Below are 26,974 nucleotides of genomic sequence, written 5' to 3'. Positions count from 1 at the left end.
GCTACTTACGAATTTCCCCAGCTACTCTCTGTAGGGAACAAGGGCCCAAATGGTTCAAGTCACAAAGGGGGGTGTTAACCTGTGAGTCACTGACTGAAGCAGCTGCCAGCTCCACTACCCCCATATTTGTGGCTCTCAGGGGGTTCCCAGAAAAGGCGTGTCATGGCACAAGAAAGGAGGAAATGGTCATGGTTACCTAGCACAGGCACCAAGTGTATTCCGTCCAGTCCGGTGGATTGTCCGGGAATAACCTCCGCATCCCTCTTCTCATGTTCAGCGCCATGGTTACTGCACGTTGGGGGAAGCTTTCAACAGGCTGGACTTCTCCACCGCCATCCTGGACTCCAGGAGATTTAACTACGTCGTCCGGGTAAGTCCCAGGAACCCGGAGGCTGACCCAGCCTCTCTCTCAAGTCGAATTGTCTTTTCGGGTTGTCTACAAGTAGTTTCCCCAAAGAAGTAACTTTGTAGGACCCTGAGAACTTTGAGGAAAGCAGAAATGGACTCCTCAACTTCCCCCTTCCCAACGTACTTCTTATGTGGGCTGTTGGGGTGTCCCTGAGGTTGGCCCCGATAGAGGACAGAGGGCAGATGGGGTGCCAGGATGCTTAGGGAGCTGCTCCCAGCCCCCGTGGGTAAAAGGGAGCACGTTGCAGCCCCCGTGGGTAAAAGAGAGCCGCTCCCAGCCCCCGTGGGTAAAAGGGAGCCGCTCCCAGCCCCCGTGGGTAAAAGGGAGCACGTTGCAGCCAGCAACTTTAGCGAGAGAGAACGGAGCAGTAAGCAAGCCATAGAGCACCTTGGCTGGTTTTGAAAACCTTCTGCACCCCTGACTGTTCTCACGGTCCAACTCCTTGACCCACTGCAGCTGCCTCTAGGTGAGCCCAAGGCTTTCTGGGTTCAGACCACGACACTGGATGAGTTCAGAGCACCTCAGTGCTTCTATCCCGTAACTCCCTCCCACCGCCACCCTCATAGGATAACAATAGCCACTCCTGTGTTTACCTGAAACTGCCTGTCTGGGTCACTTGCTTTCCCTTTGTGTGTAATGAGCTGTCGCGAAATACCAATGATGATGATGGTGGTCAGGCAAGTAAGTCTAGCCATGGCCTCCAAGTCAGGGATTCTTCTTCATTGGTTTATTATTGTGCGTTTTTGTCAGTGGTGCAGCCTGGGAGGTAGCAGCTGTCTGAATTTTAGGCTCAGGAGTAGGAGGGAACGTGGGTGTTGGTAGGTTTGGTTTTTATTTTCTTCTTCCCGGGTTGTTGTGCTCCTCCGTGCCTTGTCATTGAGTCAGATGATTGCGAAGGCTCGGCCAGAGCGATGACATTCAGGCCCCCTTGAGGCCCGGATCGTTCACCTGTCATCTGGGCAGACGTGGGGCTGCCGTCCCCGCTGACCTGATGAAAACCCAGGCCCTTAGAGGGAGGAGCTCTGAGCTGAGCCGGGGCCACGTGAGCAGATCTGTCCGCTCTTCAGCTGAGCCCTTATTCCAATCCAAAAGGGTTGAAAATAGGAGCCCGTCTCGATGAAAGGTTCGTGTTATTCGGTGTGACCCCGTCACTTCAGGGAGGTCACTGCGGCCTGCAGCCCAGTGCCGGCTGGTTGGAGACAGGCCAGGAAGATCTGGACACTGTTGCTAAGAATATGAATAGTTTCCATCCTCTCAGTGTTGGAGCCAGACACCCAGATCTGGCTTCTTGGTTACAAACTGGTCAGCAACCTGGCCAGTTTTCAGATGGTTCTCCTTCCCACCTGTTACTCCTTTCACAAGAAAGAGAGTTACAGAAAGGAGCCAGGATCATAACAGGGAAAATCTATTTCATGCAATCATGCATTTTCCTCCTTTATCCTTTCAATAACCCTACAAAGTGTAGGTACTTTTTAAAATATATATTTTATTGATTTTTTATAGAGAGGAAGGGAAAAGGATAGAGTTAGAAACATCAATGAGAGACAAACATCTATCAGCTGCCTCCTGCACACCCCCTACTGGGGATATACCCGCAACCAAGGTACATGCCCTTGACCGGAATCGAACCCGGGACCCTTCAGTCCGCAGGCCAACGCTCTATCCACTGAGCCAAACCAGTTAGGGCAAAGTGTAGTTACTTTTATTATCTATGTTTTAACAAATGGAGGTGTAGCCCAGCAGGCGTGGCTCAGTGGTTGAGGATCAACCTATGAACCAGGAGGTCACGGTTTAATTCATGATCAGGGCACATGCCCAGGTTGCAGGCTCGATCCCCAGTGTGGGGCGTGCAGGAGGCAGCCAATCAATGATTCTCTCTCATCATTGATGTCTCTATCTCTTTCTCTCCCTCTCCTTTCCTCTCTGAAGTTAATAAAAATATTTTTTTAAATAAACAAATGGAGGTGTAGCAAGATAAAATGAATTTTCCAAGGTCATGAAGTTACATAAGTACAAAAGGAGGATCTGAAGCCAGCGCAGTCCACAATAAGTTTTATGTAAGCAGAGGACTGTCAATAAAATGGCCTGGGGTCAGAGGATTGAAAGCTCCTACCACCTTCACTGTTTCAGCCTCTCCAAGACTCAGTTTCCCCCTCTGTAAGATGACAGAATAACCTCAGCTGCACAGGATGGCTGTGAAACTCAGTAATGCATTACATATGGAAATAGTCTGCGGACCAGAAACTATTATGCAAAGTCAGCTACTGATATTTACTAGTATTGTTAAATTGATAAAAATGTTTTTTCTACTTTAAAAATAAGAGTAAAGTAGTAGATCTTGCAGTTGATTAAGACTCAGCACGAAGAACTTGTGTCTGATAGTGTCTAATTGCAAACTGTCTCAGGAGCACTTTCTCTTCAATAATTTTGAAGTTAGAGAAACTGCCCAATGCTTTCAGAGTTGTTAGGTTCAGAAGTAGTGGAAAAATATTACTGTTTTGGAAAGAACAATCTTTTTTTTCCCCCTTCACTGTCAGAGCCCTCTGTAATTTGAGAAATAATATGTTATTTTTATGAAGAGCTTAAAACAATTTAATGATAGGCATTGCATTTTGAGGCTTTCTTCTGAGGAACTCAATACACTTCTCATATATTCTCCTTATCCTTAAACCAACTTTGCAAAGTGGCTTGCCAGTATCTTCTCCCCATTTACTACTTCGACCTAATGGTTTCTTGATGCTGCAGCGATTTCTTAGTTCCAGTAAGAAGCTGAACCAACTTTGAAGGCCTTAAAAAATTGTCTTATTCTCTTTAAAGGCAAAGTCCATTTTTTAAATATATTGTGCTCATGCTAGCTGACATCTCCAGAAGAAGAGACGCAGAAGGAATCGAAGAGATGGCCAACGCTGCTATCTCAAAATGTTATAATTTTGATTAGTCAGCACAGGAATTTGTGGAAATTTTGAAACCAAACATTTTGAATATAAATTGCAGAGGTTTTATATTTTTAATATAAATTGCATTTGTACCGGAACTGAATTCAGGCTACACCTATTGACATTATCCCCTTCCCCACATACACCCAATGGCTTGAATACTATTTTAACTGTGGGTTTTAAAGATGATTTAAAGTCTTTAGAAGCAGCAACTAACTCACTTATAAATGGTCATTTTTTAAGAAATTGTTTACACCATGCCTCAAGACCAAAACATTTTGGAAATTCCCCTTGTCGGGGGGGGGTGTTGGAGAGGATTCCAGGAGCTGGGCCGGTGGTGGGGCTCAAACTGGGTAACCACAGGAGGGAAGTGCTGACTGACTCACCCAGGGCCCAGTGAAAGTGAGGACCCAGTAAACTGGGAGGGGTTCAGAGACCACACACTGCTCATGGCTCCATGAAGTGAGCCTGCTGTGACCGTGGCCCCAACCCTGGCTGCGTGTTAGAATCACCTGCGAAGCCGGTCTACGGAAGGCCATCTCAGCTGTGGCTGATGGCACTGGCTGGAGTGCTGCCCGGCATTGCTATGAAAATGTATCCACCAAGTGATCCCAGTGTGTTTTCAAGTTTGCAAACCAGCTCAGGAACTACTTGGGAGCCCAAATGGTATATTTTGCACACTAGGTTCTTAAACAGATAGTGAGGCAGGCACATGGATGCTTTAATGTCAGGGTGGCCTGTGACTTGGTCCTCCCAGCTCTCTCTATGGAATGAGACTGTGACCACGTTGATGGTCACCACAGATGCCGTGTGCAGACCAGGAACGTCCTGGAGAACCTTGCCTACCAGTTTCCTGACTGGGATGAACTGACCCCCATAGCTAGTGGATCAGGAAGGACTAACGAAAGCTGCCCACTCTCTCTGTCCCTCTGCAGCAGAGAATCACAACCTAAACCCATGCATGTTCTTATTTTGTCCCTGCATCACCACCCCAAGTCCATTTGGATATTTCCAGCAAGTTATGCATTCCTACCACCTCCTAAAAGTCTCTTCCAAAAACATGTTTTAGTTTAAGTTGACTGGCGGTTTGGCAAACAAAGGCTGAAACAGGGCACCATGACTCAAATGCAAACCCAATGCCTTCAATTAAGGGCGTGCTGTTGCCAAGCCCCTGGTGGGGCGTGATGTGCATGGGCAACCAGCCCCTCTGCCACTGTGACCTTGGGTTAATTTAGTGCTACACACACTCAGTGGCTGGCCTCCCTTTGATGAAGGGTGGCCTCTGCTTATCTTTTTCCATTGCGACTGAGAAGCTGGGAGGAAGGGAAGGTGTCCCGCCCTCGATGGCAACAGAGTCAAAATCAAAGAGCCATGAGTCCATTTAAAAACGGCTCACAGAAATGGTAGGGGGTCATGAGAACCCACTGCAGGGCACCATCAGTGAGGGCACAGGGCTGTCCGGCAGTGAATGCCCATCAGACTGCTAGTGATTTCCCAGGACAAAGTCTGCATGTCTTGGAATTCCTGGCCTTCTCAGTCGGAGTGAGCACTGAGACGAGCAGAACCTGCTATGTCTGGGAGCCCACAGAAGTGAGGAAGCGCATGTAGAAGTGGGGGGCTACCTGAAGAAGTGAGGGTGCCCACACAACCACAGGAGTCATTGCAGAAGTAGGAGGGTTCCCACAGAAGTGGGGGCACCCAAAGAAACAGGCGAAGGCTGACAGACGAGGTAGCGGTGTTTTGACCAAGGACTCCTAACAGTAAATAAATATGAAAACGTGCTGCCCGTGTATGTCTACTCATGAATTCAGCTTGTAAATCACATACCTATAGAGAAGGTGCTGATAGTGGTCTCTCCCGTTGTGTTGCTGTGAGAATTAAACTGAATACAAACAGGTAAAAGGCATTCCAGCAGTGCCTGGTACATGGTATCAGTTGTTGCTGTTACTGTTATCTTTAGGGTCCTAATTACAGGCATCAGAAAACTCTCAAAAATGGAAATGAAAGGTGAAATAAAATATATTGATTTTTAAAATTCTTTCCCATCCTGCTTTGGAGACTGCTGGATCAAAAGTGTGCCTATTTTTTGTATGACGTGTTTCTTGAGGATTCAGAATCTAAACATATCCCACCACAGGTCCAGAAACATATTTCAGACTAAAAGTCTACCTAGGTTTCTAGGCTAACCTGGGTGCTCAATACAGGGGTTATGCTACACTGGACAGGGGAGCGGAGTTTTAAGTGCCTGTTCGGCAGACGTTTCTCCCAGTCATGGAGGGAGGCCCCGAGAGCATTCGACACTGTGTTCTGAGTTGCTGTGATTGAGGGTAGGACAGAGGTTTATTTTACGTCTCTGTGACCTAGGATCCGAAAGCCCCTGGAGTCCACTGAAGAAAGAGCTCTCCAATGGCCAGAAGTTGGCAGCATCCTCCTGCTAGATCCCCATACCTAGCAAATTGTTTGGGGCAAATGCTTTCAACTCCCTAAACTGTATTGTAAACCCATAACCCTTCCCTGGTAAATCCATAACCGTATCCCTAGCGTTGCCATAGCCATTTGAGAATCATGGAGGACCTGGCCCCTGCTTGTCAGGAGCTTCTGGGCTACTTTGGGGGACGAGGTACAGCTACTGACGTGACAAGTTGAGTCTGGTCCCGTTTGGAGCATGGAGAGGGGAGCACTGGAGACAGCATCTTGGAGGAGGTAGAACCCGAGTGTCTCCTTCCTTGAAAGGTGGCCAGGTGCAGAGGAAGGTGGAAGGCTTCGCAAGGACAAATGTCCCGAAGAGAAACCTGAGATGGGGAAGAACAGAAGCGGAAGGGAGTGATGGTGGGCCCGGGGCTGAGGGCCGTGTGACATCCAACCTCGTAGAATCAGAGGGTAGAGGTGAGGGGCGCTAGCAGATGGGGAGTCCAACTTAAGCAGGGTCATTGAGTCACACAGAGCTGTTCAGACTCATGCAACAGAGAGCAGGACGCCATTGCTAGTTCAAAAATATCTGGATGGATGGAAGGCAGAGGCAAGTTTCTCTCGGCCGAGAATACAATTAATCCGTGTAAACTTGGCCCTCCTTCTTAGGATCGTAACGCCCTCAGTTAGAGAGATGTTTCACTTGCAAATAATATTTACCCAGCCTTGACATGCCTGCAGATTATTAATGTAGCTGAAACGTTTCCCTCTTCCAGCTTGTCAGTGTTCAAGCTCAATGTCAGGACAAAACTTTCCAGGTTTTTAACTTGTTTTACATTTTATTTACCCATTAAATAAAGGACCGAGCACGCGGTGCCGGCAGAGGCATTGCCTGATGTAACCAGGAGTTTGTTGCAAGAAACATTATCTTCCTGTGGGTACCCGGTGGGGGTACTGGGCATGTGAGAAATGGCAGGGGCTTTCTTGAAGCTGCTTTTCTACTTCTGATAATCCCGTGGCATGTTTTCCAATCAGACTTAGAATTCAACGCGCAGAGCACACTGTCATAGGAGACGGAGGGATTTGGGGATAAATTATGTTCTTCATAGTCTATGCGAAATGGACTGTACTTGGGCAATAGCCTGATGGTTAACCTTGGTGTGGTTTTGTTTCAAACTAACAGGTAGGGCAGCTGCTATTCGTTGTTGATGCTTCTGAAGCCCCCATTATTTAGTGTCCCTCTAGATTTCAGCTGCTTGCCCTCCTGCAAGTCTCTGTGATATGTTTGCGTTGTAAGTAGAGGGTAGAGGTGGGGCATCAGTCTGGGACCAGACCCCATATGGATGCCAGCCTGACAGTTCAGACCATCTACCGTTGACCTTGATTGTGTCATTTGACCATGTGAGGAGCCACCTCCTCTAGAGCAGGAGGAATTCGGGTATATTGTTTCCCAGGTCCCTTCCAGCTATAACACTCCCTGATTCTAATCTCATGTATTAACAAACAAATACTGGGTGAGCACTACCTTGTGCCAGATTGGGGTGGAGGGATAAACAAAACAATGCCTGCTGTCTTGACAGTCAGATCCCAACTAAACAATTAGTAAGTAAACAAGTTCATGCCAAATATGCATAAGATGGAACAAGGAAGAACAATGAAACCACAGTAAGACAAAGATGGCTACGGGGAGGTTTCCATATAGGATGGTGATGGGGGAAGGTGGCTCTGGGCAGGTGACATCTGAACTGAGACCTGAGGGATGGGATGGAGCCAGCATGTGAAGACAGGCAAGGGCGAAGGCTGGGAGGTGGGGATGAGCCTGTTCGGGGAACCTACGGCAGGCTGTGTGGCCAGAGAGGATCAAACTGGGGAAGCACTGTGCACAGTGAGGCTGGCGAAGGAGCAAGAACCATATCAGGGAAGACCTTGCCATTCATGGGAAGGAGATTGGATTTTTTTTTTTTAAGTGCAAAGGGAAGCCATTTGAGGGTTCCAAGCAGAGAAGTAACATGAACTGATTCACTGGTAGACTATTAAGAACATAAACTGAAGGGAAGAGAAGAGAGGAAACCTGCTTTTCCTGTGGGTAAAGTGAGGTAGGAGGGAAATCTCTTTTCTGCCCATTCATCTTCAAACCGTGGTTGATATCCACTCTGAGATCCGCCTAGATGCTGTTGCTTGCAACTAGATTTTTCTCCTACGTGTCCAAACGAGCATGAGCCCGAGCTCCGGGGCAGGATGTGGTTTCGGTATGCGGTGACCACCCTCCCTTCCTCCGGTGGCCCAGAACCTTTCCTGTTACTGCACAGCTTGTCGCTGCAAATCATGCTACATATCCCACATCCCACAACCCACACGGTGATGACACCATGGAATTCAGGAGCCGAGAACCGTCCTCCTCCTGCCCCCCCGCCCCCCGCCCTCCTGCCTCTCCTTAAACACAGCCACAAATGCCCCGCACCTGGGCTAAAATCTGCCCAGCAGAAACCAACAGCCACTTCCAAACAGGACATTTGCTTCCGCTCTCCTTTTCTCTTGTGGCAAAGAATCCAATTGGCTAAGGCCCAGCGGTTCTCAACCTGTGGGTCGCGATCCCTTTGCGGGTCAAACGACCCTTTCACAGGGGTCGCCTAAGACCATCGGAAAACATATATATAATTACATATTGTTTTTGTGATTAATCACTATGCTTTAATTATGTTCAATTTGTAACAATGAAATTGGGGGTCACCACAACATGAGGAACTGTATCAAAGGGTCGCGGCATTAGGAAGGTTGAGAACCACTGGGCTAAGCCATCTTGGTAAATCAATGGGTAAATACAATTCTACTCTCCTAGGCACACAGCTCTTTTGACACAGAAATTAATAAATCCTGTCCTCTTGACCACGAATTTCACACAGTACTACCTACCGGTTGGTTCTGGGCCTATTTTTCATGCTGATATGAAAAATGGGCCTAAAAGGTTTACCCAAGGCTAATAAAGGTGTTATTAACACTTTCTGGGTGTTATTTCTCCCTTAATGTTAAAAGCTGATTACCTGTCACAAGGTAATATTGATAAAAAATTTCCAGACTCTGTTTACCAGAACATAACCATACATAGCATTGCTACTGTTTTTAGAGTAAAGTTTGGCCCTAGATGCAAATTTGATTGGCCTTGAGAAACTGAAGTTTTGAAGCTATCAAAATACATGTGTTCTGTTAGACATATCTGGGCTCAAGTGCTGGTTCCGTCACTTACTACTGCTGGTATGTCTTAGGTGAGTTACATAACTTCTCTGAGCTGCAGTAGCCTCTATTGTCACATGGAGAACCCATCCCCATTGGGTTACCATTGAAGCTTAAAGGAAATCACACATGTAAAGTGCTTAGCACAATTACTGCCATGTAATAAACATCCTTTATTATTATTAGCGAAATAAGACTTCATGGTAGATGCACCCATGTAAGTCATAAAATGTATCAACATTAACTTTTATTAACAGAGAGGGAGATATTAAATGTATCACAAACATAATAAAAATGACATAAAGGAATATTAAAATTTTGAAAGCATCTAAGCAGTTGGTTGACAGTACATAAAATTGAAATAGCGGAGTTCTAAAAGTCTTTAAACCAACAGTAATTTTACCTAGTAATATTCTTTGTATTGTAATAATAATAATTCACTGAGTATATTCTTGGTACCAGGCACTATTATGAGTGCTTTATGAACACATTTTATCTTCACAGCTACTCTGAGACAGGAAATACTATTATGCATGTTTTGCAGATGGGAAACTGAGGCAGGTAGTCTGGCTCTGCAGCCCTCACTCTTGAACTCTATGATATCTGCAGCAGAAGTTGGCAAACTAGAACGCAAGGGCCAAATATGGTCCCCCACCTGTTTTTGTAAATAAAGTTTTATTGGAACACAGCCACACCTGTTCATTTACATATTGTCTACAGCTGCTTTCATGCAACTGCTGAGCTGAGTAGTTGCAGGAGAGACCATATGACCCAGAAAGACTATAATATTTACTATCCGGCCCTTTACAGAAAAAGTTTGCTAATCCTGATATCAACTTTAAATTTTACTGAAAGATTAGGGTTTGGAAGGGGAAGAAATAATAACTTATAATACTAATACTGTCTTATATTTTGTTCACAGTGGGTTTTTTACATATTTATCTCATTTAATTCTCATAACCCTGTGATATAAGTAGTCCTTCTATTTCCATTTTAGAAATGAAGAAACTGGGGTTCTGAGAGGTTAAATGACTTGAATCATAGACTCGACAGTAAACTCCATGAGTGTAAGGATCATGCGTCTGTATCCGCATGTCCACGTTGCCTACCACAACACCAGGATAGAGGTGCCACTCAAAAAACGCTTGCTAAATGAATGACAGACGTAAAGGTCACCCAGCAAGAGCATCTAGGTCTCCTCCCGACCCCACAGCTGCCCCGGAGGTGAAGGGAAGGACTTTCCATTAAGATGGGATTAAACACAGGGCAGTGAACATGTCATTCTGCTGTCGATGGACAAATTTTGGCTGCTCTATTCCTTCTCCTCCTCAGAGATCATTTCAGTCAGACCAAAGGTTTTTTTCTTTTCCCTCAAATGCACAGTCATGGTTCTGAGATCATTCTTGTCCTTGTGATTGGCACATTTTTAGACACTCTAAAAAGTGACACTCTCATGAGATGGTAGTCACGTGGACTCAGTTTGGGATGGATTCCAGACCGAGCTCTGCCCGCCCTCCTCCCACCCCCTTGACCCACCTCCCACCCCCTCACCCCAATGAGTCACACAGCCGACTGCCCTTCCAAGAACGACTCGAGGCTTTGTTTTCTTTCATCATGCTTTGTGTTGGTCATGTGAGGCTCAGGGTATTAAAAGACCATTGCTCGGCCTTCTGAATCTTGTTGGTCCGGGAGATAGATGAAAGGTCTGGCCAGTCCCTCTGTGCCATTTTTCACTCCTCTTTTGACTGTCACGTGCTGGTTGGTGACAGAGCTGAGCCAGACAGGCAGAGGGCATTCAGGGTGGCCACTGCCCATGGACGTTTTGAATTCTTGCCTCTCTTAGTGGCCACTTGGTAGCTCCTGACTTCCGACCTTGGATCACCAGTACTAATCTTAACAAACCTTTTCCAGGCGCCTTCTTCCCAATCAGGTGACGGCGTCTCTGCCTGCATGTGTGAGAGAGAGAGATGCCAGGCGGGGAAGGAAAGCTTTGGGGGTGGTTCTTTTTGTTTTTTTATTTTTGAACTTAAAGTTATGCTCAGGAAATTAAAAGCCTGTATGTGGTTTGACAGGCTCCCAAGGGGCTCCATGGGGACAGAATTTTTAAACAAATGCTTTGGAAGCAGAGTTTTTTGAATTGCTTGGGGCTTGGATCCAGCAGTTTCAGTTCTCCTCTGCAGCCCAGTTTTTAGAATGTCACTTTGCTAGTTCCCTCAGCCTTGATTCCAGCACGCAGCACAGTGTCGTATCCAGTGTTTACTGATCTGAAGGAAAGTTCAGTTGGGGCCTGGCCAGGAGATGAAACTCCCCTGGAAAGTTTCCGAGGAGCAGGGATTCAAGCTTTCAAATAAAGCTGAGATCTTGGTTCTCTACGATTAGTTTACTTTTTAAGACTAAGGCTAGTTAGGTTTTCCTGAGGCCTATTGGATTCTGGTAAAGTTATTTTCACTTTACATCAACCTTTTTTGTTGATGACTCTGTGAAAGCATGAAGGGTGAAGAGGACTCTGCCAAGGCCTCTCACTGCGTGTGGAGTAATTGGTAAGGATTAGTTTCTCAAGCCTCACTTTGCCCATCTGTGAAATGGGTCACTGGAGCCTGCAGTTTTATTTTTCAACAATAGAATCTTTGGATTTTACAAAAATGTTTCCACACCTGTAAAGAATCTTGCTATGGAAGGGAAGGAAGATTGGGCTGAGGGTGGATCAACTTGTTACTCTCTCTCTTCTTAATTGCTGATCATGGGGGTGGTGGGAATGGGACATACTTCTTCAATGAACAAACTCACCTTTATCTCCCACCTAATTAATGCCAGCCACTCTGCTCAGGGCTGTATGTGCATGCCCTTGTGAAAAGCTCTCAATAACCTTGGGGACTCTAAATATTAGTAGTACAGATGAGGAAACTGAGGCACCAAGAAACTCATTTTCTCATAGTCACAGAGACAATAAGTGGTTAAACCAAGACTTGAACCTCAGCCTAGAGCTGCAAATATCCTAGCCTCTTAGCAATAGATACTCTACATCTCTGAATTTCTCTCTCTTCCAATGGTTGGACTCTTTCTACAAAAAGTTAAGTACAACGAAAGAGCGTAATTAATAGGCATTTTCATTGAATGCTGCATAAGCAGGAGATATCCTGGTAAGAATGGCCACTTCCTTGGAAAGTGCCTGGGAAAGGTGAACATGAGCATTTGGGTGCCTTGCAAGCAGTCGGTGCCAGTGGGGAAGAAGTTCAGTGCGGGTAAAGAAGCCCTGCTTGGAGTGATTATTCGGAACTCAGACATCCACAGGTCATAAGAGGTTTTGTTCCCTTCAGAGTACATCAGCTCCACTTGCTGAAGTAGGACAAGCAGAATGAATTAGCCCCGGCTGCAGCCAAACTCTTTATATGTAAAAGAAAAAAAGCAATTAAATATTCAGTCTGATTCTTGGGTTTTGAGTTACCCCCATTTGTCTTTCCCTCTGAGCATCTGCTTTTTATTGCCTCGTGGCCCTGCCTGCCGTTTATCTCTTCCCGTCAGTCTGTATCTACGTGTCATGTGACTCAAAAGCAAAGATTAGAGGAGAAAAATATCTCTGTATTCTAAGCCTGGCAACTTCTATTTTTACCCACAGCTGTTGGAACTGATAGCGAAGTCACAGCTCACATCCCTGAGTGGCATTGCCCAAAAGAACTTCATGAATATTTTGGAAAAAGTGGTACTGAAAGGTGAGCTCTCTCTCACTCTCTCACCCCTTTTTATAGGCGTGGGGATGGACGGATGGGTTTTCCAGCAGAGTAGACATGTCATTAGATGTAGGAGAATGTGAGTGGATGGAAAGGAGTCACTCCAGATGCATCTCAGATCCCAGATGAGAAAAAGGCACAACTCATGCCCATGGCACAGAGTAAGAGCACCACCCTCCTGTCCTTTTCCTGAAATCATCTACCCTGCCGCAAGCCTCTCGGTTTTCTCAGGGTCAACGCCTGTCCCCACCTTGGATACCAAGCCTCTGGGGCCCAAATCCCTAGAAAATGGAGCTGTGTACAAGGCAGAAGAGATTCCTGGGCTCTTGGAGCTAGAAGGAACCTTGGGTTTTTAGATCACTGAGTCATTGTACATATGGGGAAACTGAGGCCCGGGAGAAAGAGTGATTTGTCCAGATCACACAAAGAGTCACCCATCCAGGATTAGATCCCGTGCTCCCCAACTCCCCGATGCTCCTACCAATAACCATCTAAACGGGATGCAAAAGCACCTGCTTTCAGGTCAGGTGAACCGCTGGTGTGGGTGGAACAATGAAAAAGAAAGAGTCTTTGTAGAAAACTAGGGAGACTAGAACAAAGAGGGACCTAGATAACGGAAACTCTACCCGGCAACCTCGAGTGCAGAAGCTTGGCCAGGCCGAAAGAAAACCAGATCCCCAGAGGCCGTACCCCGGTAACACGAGCAGAATACAGAAGAAGAAAGGCCCACTTACACAATGTAGGGTGTCCCAGTAGCCTAACTATTCTTTCTCTTTTTCTTCCCCACCCAAGTCCTGGAAGACCAGCAAAACATTAGACTAATAAGGGAGCTACTCCAGACCCTCTACACGTCCTTGTGCACATTGGTGCAAAGGGTTGGCAAGTGCGTGCTGGTCGGGAACATTAACATGTGGGTGTACCGAATGGAGACGATTCTACACTGGCAGCAGCAGCTAAACAACATTCAGATCACCAGGGTAAGCAGGGCCGCCCAGCTCCGGCCTGGCAGGGGAAGCTGCAGTCGGCTCTTTATCTCCACTCTGGTGCTGAAGAGCCTGGGCCATTCTATTCTGATGCTGTCTACTGAGTGCTGGAGGGGGGCTTCCTGATAACGGGAGGCTGGGAAGAAGGATCAGAGGGTGTGAAAGAGGAAACGCGGTGGGAGACCCGGCAAGTGGGCTTTGGGGAAGAGGCTGGCTGTGCCGCTGAAATCTTCAGTGCCCTTTGCGGGTCTCTCCTCTTCGGCCTTTTCTTCTTAAAGCCTGTGTTGTTTGCAGCTTTTGGATGCCGCCTTGGGTACTATAGAGCGGTGGTGGCCGTGGCTTGGAGAACTGGTCCCAACCTTTTAAAATTCTAGTTCCGAATCTCAAGGGTTAGGACAAAGGAAGCCTTTGATTAAAGACTGTGAACATACATGTGAGAAAACACATGAGCAATTCTAACTCAAAGCCCCCCCCCCAAAAAAAAAGAAAGAAAGAAAAGTCCTATATTGCCAGCTTAACTACTATCAGTGGTTTCTTTTCGGTTTTAACTTGGCCCTCAGCTCTCGTCCTCTCACCAGTGAGCAGGAGGACCAAGCCCACAGAAGCTGTGAGGAGATGCGGGGTAATCTCCCAGGGCTTGCTAATGGACAGGTGCACTTAGGCAGCTCACGTCGCACTTGGCTGACTTATCTAACCGCTGACCACGGCTGCTTTAAGTGGTTCCGGGACCCACGCCGATAAAGTGTGGGTCTGCCCCACCTCTCCAGAAAATAACATGAAAAACCTCTTTGACCTCTTTTAAATGATTCTTTTGCTAAGTGAAGTTTTCCCAATGCAGTGTCCTTGACACTACTGTTCAAAACCTCTCTGTACCTTGGTTTCTTAAACTCTGAAACAGGCCTCATAGTATGTGACTTCCTTAGAATCACACATATACACACATGCATACACATGCACACATGCACACACACAATGCAGAGCACAAGCCCAAGTAATCTATCAAAAGCGATCTCAATTCTTTGACTATTATAAGAGAACATAAGACTTCCTTATGAGCGTTTATCTGATTTTTTAAAAATTACTCCATTCCCATCTCTCAAGGGTAGGCATAGTTTGACGATGTAGATTTGAGACCCAAGTTTCCAGCTTATCTCTCACAGAAAACCCACTTACACTTTCTACCTAATCTCTGGCATTCTCTGTAGCCTGGACTTAATACGTCGTGTTTTTTCTAAGCCCAGAAGAGAATTACCCAGCCAGTGATATAAATGAGCAAGTCCCATTTGTCCCAATCCATCTTCCCTCCAGCAACTTTGGGACACCCACTGGATGTCACTCTTGCCCAGAGCTGGCCTCTGTGCCCTCTGTCCACCTCTCAGGAGCCTCTTGGCCACATCCACCCACGTACCTTGCACTTCCATGGGCTGACTTCCCCAGGGGCCCTTTCACTTGACCCACACACACTCTTGGAAATTAGCACTGTAGTTGCTATTTCTTCATGGGGTGGGGGGGGGCAGGGAGCCAGAGAAGTCCAGTGACTTTCCCCAAGTAACTCAGCAATTAGAGACAGAGCCGAGGCCAGAACCCTGGACTCCTTATTCCTAAAATGGCCAAGTTTTCTTAACATCAGTGCTTTCCAAACTTTCTTTCAATCCAGTTTTCTTCCAACTATTTATTCAGTGATTCAGCTTTTTGCAAATCTTTTAAATCCAAAGAAATCCCACAAAGAGCCGATTAAATACTGAAGTTCATCTCATTCTGCTCATGGTGCTCCACTAGGCCAAGCTGTTCTCTGCACACTCTCAGCTTGGTCCTGGCTTGGGCCTTTTAACTTGTCACCTCCCCTGACCACCCAATCTGTTGAAGCCACTGTCATCTCACCTCCTTCAGAGCAGTTATTACCATCTGAAATGACCTCATCTGGGGATTCACTCTGTGGTCTCCATCCACTGTCTCATCAACTCCACAAAGAAAGGACATTACCATCTTGTCCCCTGCTCTGCCCCCTCTATCTGGCACAGAGTAGAAGGCAGTCAATAAATTTAGCTGAATGAATGAATGATTGAAGGGAAGTTTCCGCCCACCGCCTGCCTGAAGTACTTGTTCAAAGGTCAGAGGATTACAATCGGAAAATAATGCCCTGTACTATAGATGATGATGACGATTTACCAACTGCAGGATTCGGGGCAAGTTATTCAGCCACTTCATGTCTCAATTTCCTCATTTGGAAAATAGGGCAATAAAGTGTATCTCATAGCACTGGTGTGAGATTTAAGAAGTTAATACATGAAAAGCACTTGGAACTGTGCCTGCTATGCAGTAAGTATTGTAAATGCATCAGCTGTTATGATTATTAAGGGCTCACTCTGTGGCGGACACTCTTCTAAGTCCTTTACATACAGCAGGATGGGGCAGAAGTAGGTTTATAGTTGTATGTGAAATCGAGTTTATTCTTGTATTATTCTTAATCGTATTACTTTCTGTATGAACAACTGTAAACCCACTTTTGCCCCACCCTGTATATCAACCCATCTAGTGAATAATAACTGTAAGTAGGAGTCCTCATAATAGCTAATAGCTCCTGGGCACTGTGCTAAGGACTTGCGTGCATCCGCTCATCCATTCTCCCAGCAACACTATGAGATACGCGTTTCCTCATTTTGTAGATGACCGAGTAGTTAGGAATAACCTGGCCGGGGTCTCACCACCTTTAAGACAGAGCTTGGGGGTTGAACCCAGACCTGTCTGCAGAGGCTGTGCTTTCATCAATGCTCTCTCCTCGCTCAGGCCCTCCTTCTCGACCCTCCTTGGCCATGAGCTGCAAGATTTTGAGAGCAGGAAACCCTGAGAGTCATGAGGAGCTTTTCATGCAAATGGATAGAGAAAGAGAGAGGGAGGGAGAGAGAGAGGAGAAAGAGAGAAGGGGTTTAATTACTTCAGTCTGGACTGTATTTAAAAAGCTTACTTTTTAACAGTTTGGACCAAAGAAAAGTACTTTATTACACGAAAATATTAGCAGGTGACATTTATATGAATTGCTTTCTAGTTGTCAAAGTTCTATCAGTATCTTCTTGTCCATAAAAATTTTATATCTAACTCTATGAAGTCAGATTTTTATTGGCAAACTAATTAGTATAATAAAGGATGAAAAATGAAAAGAATGGGGGAGGGGGGGTAAATAGAATCACAGAGCACTGTGAGCGAGGCAGGGTTTTGAAGCCTGTGGGCAGGGAGGACATAAAGGATTTTAGCCAAATGCGCGATCAAAGGAGCAAGAGTAACTTATTTTTCTCTTAAATGTTTATATTCAAGAAGAAGAAGGCACACAAGCAGTTAACCAAGTATCAGGAGTAAGGGCTCAGCATGGGGTCTGGGCAAGAATTTTGGAAAAGTTCAGGTTTGAAAATTTGAGGATGAACTCTGCCAAGCGGACTTTAATAGGAGTTCATATAATAATTGGCCTGGGAGTTCTAACCAAAAAAGTAGATGCTTTGAAGTGCTGGGAACAAAGAGAAAACCTCCTGGCAGTTTTATTAGCTCACGTGATCAGCAGCAGATGATAAACGACAAATAGGTCTCGGGCCTTCTGCAGCCCGGCTGAGCCCTGAATTTTACTAACAATTGAAAGCTCACCCCCGCAGCCTGAGCAATAAAAATTGCCAAGTCACAGACACTTCTGATGAGTTAGGAGGCTGAAACGGCTCCAGACCTGAGCTTGTCGGAGCTGGAAGGGATCTTCAGAATCTTCTAAACCAATTCATTGTGGACATGGGCAGACAGACCCACACTTCCCAAGGGTACCTGGGACCCAGATCTGTTGCATGTCCATCCCGTGTCCCTCCCATGTCAGTTCCCATACTTCTTCGTAGGCCATCCTTCCAGGTCCCCCGCCACTGCCACCTTCCCTCTACATGCCTGTCCTGCTTTGCAGGGGACACGGGATGGGATTGCTAATTGCATGTCCCCCAGGAATCCTGTGTGGTCGGGCTTTGATGTGCTTCCTACAGAGTCTAGTTCCCTAGAAATTTGAGAAGGAAACTCCATACCCATTCCCAGGATATCTTCCCCTGAGCTAAGGAAGGGTTTCTTCAGTCTGTACTTCTTTTCCTGTGACCCGCAGAGGTGACAGAATACTGAGCTAAAAATGTCAGTGGTGCACACTCAGAAAGCCCACCCAGGAATCAAGAACCACAGAATCAGGTGATTTGTGCTGACTTCTTATCCCGATGGCAGCCTCCAGTTGATGCTCTAGACGTGTCGGCAAATACTGAGGACTGTCTATGTAGAGACTGCTCCCAGAGTGCTGTCTGCACGCCTCCTAGGTAGCGTTTAACAGATTTTTTTTCTAGAAGTATTTGCTTGTTTCTGGGTCTCTCACCTGCCTAATGAGCCATTGCAGCACCTCCAGGGCCAGCCCATAGTAAGCCCTCATAAAGTGTTGCTTGTGCTGGGCTAGTCTGCAAAGAGTACTAAGTTAGACCCTGGCTTCAGGGATGGGAATCTGGGTGGGATAACATGAGCTCCTCCAATTTAAGCAACAAAGGGCTTAAATAAACATTCAGGAATATAGTTGAGAAGCTCGTGATCAATTACCAAGGCATTATCCACACACAGACAGTGTTCAAAATGTTCTCTGGGGCCCTAGGTCTGAATAGAGATGCCTCCATGGCTGGTGGTGGCATTTAGGCTACCAGGGTTCTGGGTGCCATAGTCACAGTGTGAATACATGTGTGCACACACGCAAGCACACACAGACAGACACAGACACCAACCAGTGCAGGGTCATTTTGCTGCTGCTGTTGTTGACCTATTTAATGATTCGGGTGTCATTCATTCCACAGATATTTATTGAGTGCCGACTATATGCTAGGCGCTCTTCTAGGCATTGGGGGCACAGCAAAGAAAAAAGATCAAACGTCCTGCCTCCTTGGACTTACATTCTAACAGCAATGTGGTATCCCGGCTTCCTTTTGTAAAAGACTGCATTACAAAACCAAAGGGGGCCTGCAGCCAGAAGCACCTGAGAGAGAGCCTCAGGATTCTGGGGAGATGCGAAGAATAAGGCCTGAGGGAGTCGCAAGGGCCAGAAAGGCCTTTCAGAGGAAGCATACCATTTGGATGGGCAGGGAGGGAGGGCAGGGGGAGTGGAGGCCTCCTGGGCAGCGTGTTTGGGGGCTGGTGAGCAAACCTGCTTGGGGGGTCGGTGGTCACCAGGGGCCAGTGAGGTAGGAGGCTGGGGCGGCGGGCAGGGGTACTCTGTCCAGGACAGTGAGCGCTCACAGAAGGTAGCGAATCTCCTAATTGAGTGAACTGACTAAAGCAGGAGAAGCCAACATGTGCTGCTGGGGAAATCTTGAGTCAACACACGAGGCTTTGTGAAGCAGGAAAATCTCCTGGCACCATTCAGCTCCAGCGGTCCAGGCTCTTCTCTGTGGTCTCAGCCATGGGCCTGTCTCTGCTTAGGGCAGAGAGAATTGCTGCTTTGATGTCTGATCAATAAACCAGCTTGAAGATGGAGGGTGAGGGGACAGCTGCATCCTTGGGGGCTGTGGCCTGGTGACCTGCTGCTCTCCGCCCCAAGACATAACATCACCCTTCTCCCCGCAGCCTGCCTTCAAAGGCCTCACCTTCACCGACCTGCCTTTGTGCCTGCAACTGAACATCATGCAGAGGCTGAGCGACGGGCGCGACCTGGTCAGCCTGGGCCAGGTGGGCCCCAACCTGCACGTGCTCAGCGAGGACCGGCTGCTGTGGAAGAGGCTCTGCCTGTACCACTTCTCCGAGCGGCAGGTCGGTGCGGCCCCGCGGGCACTCCTTCCTTCTCCCCCCTCCTCGGTCCCCACCTCAGGCTTCCTTGGCCTCTTCTCAAGCTTGAAGTGTGGGTGCCCACCCTCCAGGGCTCCCTGGTTTGACTGGAAAACAACAGTCCGAGGACTTTCTAAATTGTGTGTGTGTGAGATTTTGGTATTTTTTAGGTGGTTTTGATGGGGGGGGAGGGGCGGGGACACCTTCATAACCATCCACATTTTACAACTTTCTAAAAAAAAATTTCACAAATTGACCCCAGTCCTTCTTTTCTATAACAAAGTAACATACTTTTATGATATAGTACAGCTAAAGTACCTTTACAGGTATTAATTCATTTTATATTAATGACCCCAGGAAGGGTGGGTATCATGATGCCACTTTAAACAGATGAGGAGATTTGGGCCACAAATGGCTAAGTAACATCGAAATTAGTGAGGGGTTCTGTAGTTGAAGAAACTGGCCTTGAATTTGAACTTGGGCCTCTTGACACCAACTATGGGCTCTTCCCCCGCCTCCTGCTGCCTCAGTCTTGTTTTCCAACTTCTTTATATAGAAGTGTGAGGTCAACTAGTTCTGCTCATGAAGCCTGTAATGTTTAGATATAAAATAGAGCCACTGTGCCAGGCAGTCACTGCATCTCCCTGGAAATGATCACTCAAGCTAGAGCAAAGAAAAGATTGACATTGTTCATTGAGATCACCTAAACTTTAATTATTTTAATTTATTGATTTTGAGAGAGAGAGAGAAACACTGATTTATTGTTTCACTTACCTATGCACTCATTGGTTGTTCCTTTTATGTGCCCTGACCAGAGATCAAACCCACAACCAACATTGGCATATTTGGATGATGATCCAACCAACTGAGCTACCTGGCCAGTACTAGCCAAATGCACTTTAGTGGAGGTCACTACAACAGTGGTTCTCAACCTTCTGGCCCTTTCAATACAGTTCCTCATGTTGTGACCCAACCATAAAATTATTTTCGTGACTACTTCATAACTGTAATGTTGCTACTGTTATGAATCGTCATGTAAATATCTGAGATGCAGGATGGTCTTAGGTGACCCCTGTGAAAGGGTCGTTCGACCGCCAAAGGGGTCACGACCCACAGGTTGAGAACCGCTGCACTAGAAAGATGTCACCAACCACCTGTTTCCTTTAAAGACTGATTAAAAGCTGTTTATCAGAAGCGTCTTCTTTCTATCTTGGCTATTTCCCCCTAACTATTACAGGGTAGAGATGAAAAAGGAGGGAAGCGGGTGGGAGCAGAACTTTCAGAACCAGAAAACCACAAGCCCTCTCCTTACTGAACTCTCCTGCAACGACTTTTATTTGATATTTAGATCCGCAAGCGATTGATTCTGTCAGACAAAGGACAGCTGGATTGGAAGAAGATGTATTTTAAACTTGTGCGATGCTACCCACGGAAAGAGCAGTATGGAGACACCCTACAGCTTTGCAAACACTGTCACATTCTTTCCTGGAAGGTATGTTCCTCGGAGGTGGCAGCCACAGACCCCTGGCCCAGCCCCTAAGAGCCAATAGTACCAGCCATTACGACGCCAACTCCTTTCCTAATTGCAACCTCCAGCTGAAGGTGAAGATAAAACCAGTTCTGTCCCTGGGGAAAAAACTTTCAAAGACCATAATTTCCTTAAAACCCCCCCTTTAGGTTTATTTTTTTCTGCAACCCACCCACCCCCAAATTCTCCCATCTCTGCGCACAAATGCACATGCGTGCACTCGCGCGTGTGCACGCATACACACACACACACCCCTCTTTAGTTTTTGCAGAATTTATGGCATTCTTGGCAGAGGGATGTTGTTTTGAGTTGGGCAATGCCTTATGGTGCTCCAAGCCAACGAGATGCTTCTGAGAACTCAAACCTGACCTTGATGTTCCTTTGCAGGGCACCGACCACCCGTGCACAGCCAATAACCCCGAGAGCTGCTCCGTTTCACTCTCTCCCCAGGACTTTATCAACTTGTTCAAGTTCTGAATCACAGCCCGTGACAACACTTCCGAAGGCCTCCCTGCTGATTGGATGTTGGGAATACAGAGTTTGGACACTTCGTTTGTAAATAGTGTACATTTTAAACATTGGCTCGAAGCTTCTGAGATAAGTCACGGAGAGGACACTGGAGGGGAGAAACGCAGTCGCTGGCTGGGAACTTAAGAATATGGACTTCTCATTAGAATTGGTATGGAAAAGCAGAAATACTGTAAATAAACTTTATTTTCCCTAACGATTTGCCAGCAAGATGGTAAGGGCAGGAGTTCCGTGTCATCGGTGAAAATGGAACTCTCTTGATGGTCACGAGAACTCCTGTATATAGAATTCCTCAGAGATGCAGAAGAAGAGGGCAAAACTCGAACACAAGATAGAACACGCTTTGTTTACAATGTGAAAATGTGTTTAAAAAAGAAAAAAAGAAAGAAGAAAAACTGCAGATGAGAAATCCCTGGGCTTTTGGTTTTGATTTTGGGTTAGCTTTGAAAAGGCAACGGAGTACCACCCATCTTACCCCCACACATAGGGCCTTATCTTATGAAGATATCACACAATAGTCTACCTCGGAAAGCATACAGCGCTCTCTCTGACACAGTGCGTCGCCCAGTAGGCAGTGTCTGTGCGTCTCGTTTTCTCATCAGATAAAAAGTGATTGAAAATGGAGGGGGTCTTGGAGCAGTCCTCATTAGGCTCCTTGGGAGGTGAAGGGGGCAGTCTTCAGAGTTGCGTCTCTACTAGAACAACCTCAAAACATGCAGGCCTTTTATCCTTTCGTGTCATAGCTCGTTCAGGGCAACAGAAGGCCAATTAACAACCATCCCAGAGGATGTCCAATCACAGAAAAGATCATTAGTCACCCCCTGCTGTTTAATTTCTTGGCATGTCTGCTTCCTGGGGCATCTTCTCGGAAAAGCAAAAGCGTATCTCTGTGGACTGGTCGGAGCCAGAGCGCTGATAAAGGCCTGTGAAGCCGGTGTGACATGTCAGGGGAACCCTTCCTCTTGATGGGTGATGAGCTGAGGAGCTTTCTTTTTGTTACGCCCCATGTCTAAATGGGGTCGACCTGAGCGAGGGCTTCTTGCAGGATGATAACAAAGCCTGGCGTTCCAGCCAAATAGGGAACAGAGGTGCTTAGAGTTCATCCTAAACATGCTGTGTACCCCAGGGGATCTTGCTTGGCCAATACCAGTAGGTAACTACGTGGGAGAGAAATCTCAGGATGTAATGAGTTCGTTATCAGATATTCCTGGGATAGGGTGGGGAGTGTTTTTGTTTTTTACTTTTTATAGAACTTTGCTTTTCTACAATAATGTACATATTTTTGCCATTGTATTTGCTTTGCCTTTTTTTTTTTTCTTGTAAATAAAGTTGCCACCCTGCATGTGCTTGGAAAATAAGTGAAGCAAAATAGGAACTTGGTTCACATCCACACTGAGAATCAGTGAATCCTTAGGGGTTGAACTTGGGGTGACCTGAAGAGGGGAAAGATGGGTAGGCATGTACAGAAACAAGCCCAGGGACCAGCTAGTGATGTGGGGCCGTCGCATGCCCTTCCCTCAACACGCAACTCAAGTACCAGCATTTGGAAGAGAAGCCGGTTGTTAGTCGATGCTCCTCACTTTGCAATGTTTGTGCCCACACCAGGGTTTCTCAGTAATTTTTTCATGATCACCCTCCAAGAAGAAAAAATTAAATTGAATTTAAATTCTCCCTAATGAGGAAAATTAAATATTAAACAAAATCTTATTGGGTGATATTGAGCTTTGGGGTGCCACAAACCATTGTAATACTGAGAGGTGTTTGCTCTCCTCTCTCCACCGAGTCAAGGTCACACTGAGGAATTAAAAAGCTTCCATAATTCAGACAGCTTTTCTCAAGTGTCTCGGCTTTCTTAAAGATGTGGGGTGAGAGCTTTGGAACCTTTGACTATTTATAATTTTAGGGTTAGGTGTTCATGGCCTTCCACATCTTCCCACCAACTCGTGACCTCTGACCCTTCATGTTGATCAAGGAGGTGGCAGCTCTTGGGCACCTTCAGGTTTACAGTCCCAGAAATGTCACCTGCTCTGGACTCTCAGCACAAAGCTGGCGAACCAGCCTCGGTAGGACTGTCCGCAATGCTCATGCTTGCTCATGGCAAGGTGTGTGGGTGCAAGGCAACCCCTACCACAAGTGACAGGGTTATGGTTTTCTGAGATGTTTGCCTAGAGGGTGTCTCGGCTCTCCCATCTCCTCTGGCGTCCCAGGAGGTGGTGTGTGACAGTCAAGAGGAATTTTTAAGGAAGAAAAGAGAAAGCGACACCTGGTTCTCTTTCAGTGGAAGAGGAGACTAAGAAGGAAATGGCAGGTGCAGAGGGAGAGGGAAAGGATTAGAAGTGGCATCTCTTGGAAGCTGTGGTTTGTGTGAGGGCAATGGGAACGCGCATAGCTGTCACAGAGCATCTGCGTTGGTAGCAGTGCAGCGTGGTCAGAGCCTCCCCTGTAAGTAAAGTGAGGTAGGAAGAACATTCGTGTTCCCTGGGCACTAATCATCTACAGAATGTCTAGGCAAACCCTCCTAGGACAACCCCAGCTAAAAAACAAAAACAAGGAATCCCTGTCTCAGAACTGCTGGTCTAAAAGCCAGAAGGGACATGCCAATGGAAATTGCTGGGAGAGATAGACCACTCTGCTCTCTTTGCTGTACACCCCAATCCTGTGTAGTAAAATATGAAGTCATTTGGACTTCCAGAAAAGGAAGGAGTGTTGTACAGAGGAGTGTGAGCAAATCCACAGGCATGTTATCATTTGGTCCAACTCAAAGGTCGATGAGCAAGAGCCTAGAGCTTCTTGAGACTGGAGAACAGCATTTGAGGAGAGGAGAATATGCAAAGCTGAGGAGTGTTCACTTTATAGCGAGATCCAGAAGAAAGTGTAATGACATCTTAAACTAGACTGTTATTACTCAACGCTGTTACTTTGAGCAGATGGACCAGTCCCGTGGGAGGGCCAGAGGCAGAAATTTCAAGGTGTCAGTTGTGCGGTGACATTTGTTTCATGATGATCAATCTTATATTGAAGTGGCTCAGAGCAGATATTTTAGATGAGCTGGGTTCATACTGCAAAACTCAACACAAGTGCGGGCTTTGCTTGGCAGTGGTGAGGTAAGACGACGAGTATGTATTGCATTACTGCCACCGCTGTCATCTTTGTAGATTCAAAAACTTTTTCACGACAAGCTTGCTGTTACCACAGGCTCCTTGTTCACGTTGTTTTTGTGGGCGGAGAGAAAGAGTTTGGAATTTCATTTGTCTGAGCAAGGGGTATGATGTACAAGAAGGTCAATCATTTCAAGACATGTTCAACGGTATATCATCCTTAGCGTTCAATACAGAGTTTATCAAAATATCCACCTGAGTTTATATTTTCCTGCCAGATTGTAGGGCAAAAAATGTCTTGCTATGCAAATACTCTATTTTATGTGTGAATTTTTTTAACTGTAATTTTATGTGTGAATTTTTTTCTAACGAAACTATATCATCAGTTTCTATGTCGACATCTGTTGTTTTGTGTGTGTTTTTAATCTGTTTCCAACTCCCCGAGTCTGTGAACCATCCCTCTGACTGGACGCTGGCCTAAAATCCTATTAGTGTTTAAACAGACCTCAGAGATACCTTGAACCTCTAGCAATGCAGACCCGTGACTCTTTGATATATCTCGGGCCCTTGATGTCTTCAACAAACAAGATTGTAATCCCTCTAAATTCGTTTTCTGTAGATGCTTTCTTCTCTGTTTTGTTAAGGAAAGTAAACTCCCCATGGTTTTCCAAGGGAAGGAAAGTCTTACCCCAGACTTTAGTGCTGGAAGGGAGGTTAGAGATGTTGAAGTCTGGTCCTCCCTGTGCCTCAGCCCCCCTGGCACTCAGTGGTAGACCTGACCATAAACCTGGGATGTTCTGAGGCCTTGACTTGGTGCCCCCTGCCCCCACACCTTTCTGTGTGGCTGGAGACACGTGAAACCAACCTGATTCTTCTCAAGACCTTCACGGAGGAAGGCAAGCATGAGGGTCCAGTGTTAGGCATCTGGCCGTCAATTTTCCAAACATTTTAAGTCCCTGGTTCTTCCTGGAGAAATCCAGGAGCCACTTAAAATTTTTACAGACGCCTAACTCTGTGCGAGCACAGCATTCTAGTGAGTGCAACCTGCTGGCCACAAAGTAAGCAGCGTGTTTTGACAAATTCATTTTCCCTGGGTACTTACATTTTAATTATAAAAGTGGCCCTTAAGACAGGTAATAGCTGAGCATTTGGCTTGCCTTCTAGAACCTGAAGTTCTGATGATTACCAAGCAGGAGTTTCCTCTCTCCTTAAACTGAGAGGTACATTTAATCCACCCCCTCCACCTCCCTGTCCTCTGGTACCTGCTGTGGAGCCCATCCCGGGAGCCTCTATCCCCGTGGAAGTTTGCTCTCTGCTAAACCTCATCTCTACTAAGCGGGGGGCGGGGGAGGGGGGATTATTCCATGAGACAGCAAGGAGCAAGGGACCACGGTATTCAAGTCTTTGTCTGCTGGACATTTTCCAAAGTGTCTTTGAACTCAACTCAGCAAACAAAACTTCCTGAAAAACCTCTCAAAACTTAGGCCCTGCTCCATTTGGCCAAAAATGGATGGTTGCTCCAAAACTCTGAACTTCTTGAAACGCCATCTGCTACCACATTACTTCTGGAGTTTGAACGTGACTTTTTCTGTCTTCGAGTATAGAAATGTTTGTTTAATTAACGATACACAGGCCTGTTAAGCAGAAGGCTCCAAGCGGTGTTCTACCCTTGAGCGCTCTTGGCGCCATCTTGATTCTACCAAGTGCCAATCACCCTGGCTCAAGGGGGTATATTCAAGTCCATGTCCAGAGCTTAAACACTTTTCTTTTTCAATGACAAATAGTACAGGGGGTTGGACATTGTAACTGAAAGTATAAGGTTAGATCAATTACATGCAAAGCTGTTCCTTTAATGTCGTGTGAGCTGAGTCCATCTGTATAAATTATTTGCACACTTTTCTTGCATGATGAACTGACATTTTTATAGTTTGTACCAGACGGTGGCATATTTTTGTAAAACTTTTTGACACTGAATTGCAATAAATGTTTTTCCAACAACACACACGGGTGCATTTTTGGTGTGTATCAATTCCAGTTGGCTTTCATCATACTGAGTGTGTTTATCTTTTGCCTCACTAGGCTTATATGTCTTCTCCCAGAAACTTCTCATTGTTGTAAAATTTATAGGAATACATAGAAAAAGAAGCTTGCTGCTGGGTACCAACCTGAGTCAGTAATACAGCATTACACTTACATGAGATATTTCTATATTTGCTGTTTATATAGTAAAAAGATTAGGGGATAATGAACTTTCAAGTCGATATCAATGTACTCACCAACATTTAATGAATAACTACTATAAGCTAGACTCTGCAAGGC

At 46.2% G+C, this 26,974-nt stretch overlaps 1 protein-coding gene across 1 annotated transcript in view; it reads left to right on the top strand.

The window, feature by feature from the left end:
- FBXO32 (F-box protein 32) overlaps positions 1-26,655 on the top strand; it is a 32,404-nt gene extending 5,749 nt beyond the window's left edge. The window contains exons 4-9 of the mRNA XM_015566286.1: positions 278-370; positions 12,602-12,695; positions 13,506-13,690; positions 19,304-19,486; positions 20,850-20,993; positions 21,417-26,655. Of these exons, the coding sequence (XP_015421772.1) occupies positions 278-370; positions 12,602-12,695; positions 13,506-13,690; positions 19,304-19,486; positions 20,850-20,993; positions 21,417-21,506 (789 nt within the window). The 3' untranslated portion in view covers positions 21,507-26,655. The remainder of the gene's footprint in view (positions 1-277; positions 371-12,601; positions 12,696-13,505; positions 13,691-19,303; positions 19,487-20,849; positions 20,994-21,416) is intronic.
- The last annotated feature ends 319 nt before the right edge of the window (positions 26,656-26,974 follow it).

Source organism: Myotis davidii, unplaced genomic scaffold (genome assembly GCF_000327345.1).
Source record: "Myotis davidii unplaced genomic scaffold, ASM32734v1 scaffold200, whole genome shotgun sequence".
Lineage (NCBI taxonomy): Eukaryota > Metazoa > Chordata > Mammalia > Chiroptera > Vespertilionidae > Myotis > Myotis davidii.
The sequence above is the reverse complement of the archived record's forward strand: the minus strand, read 5'-3'. Positions and strand labels throughout refer to the sequence as shown.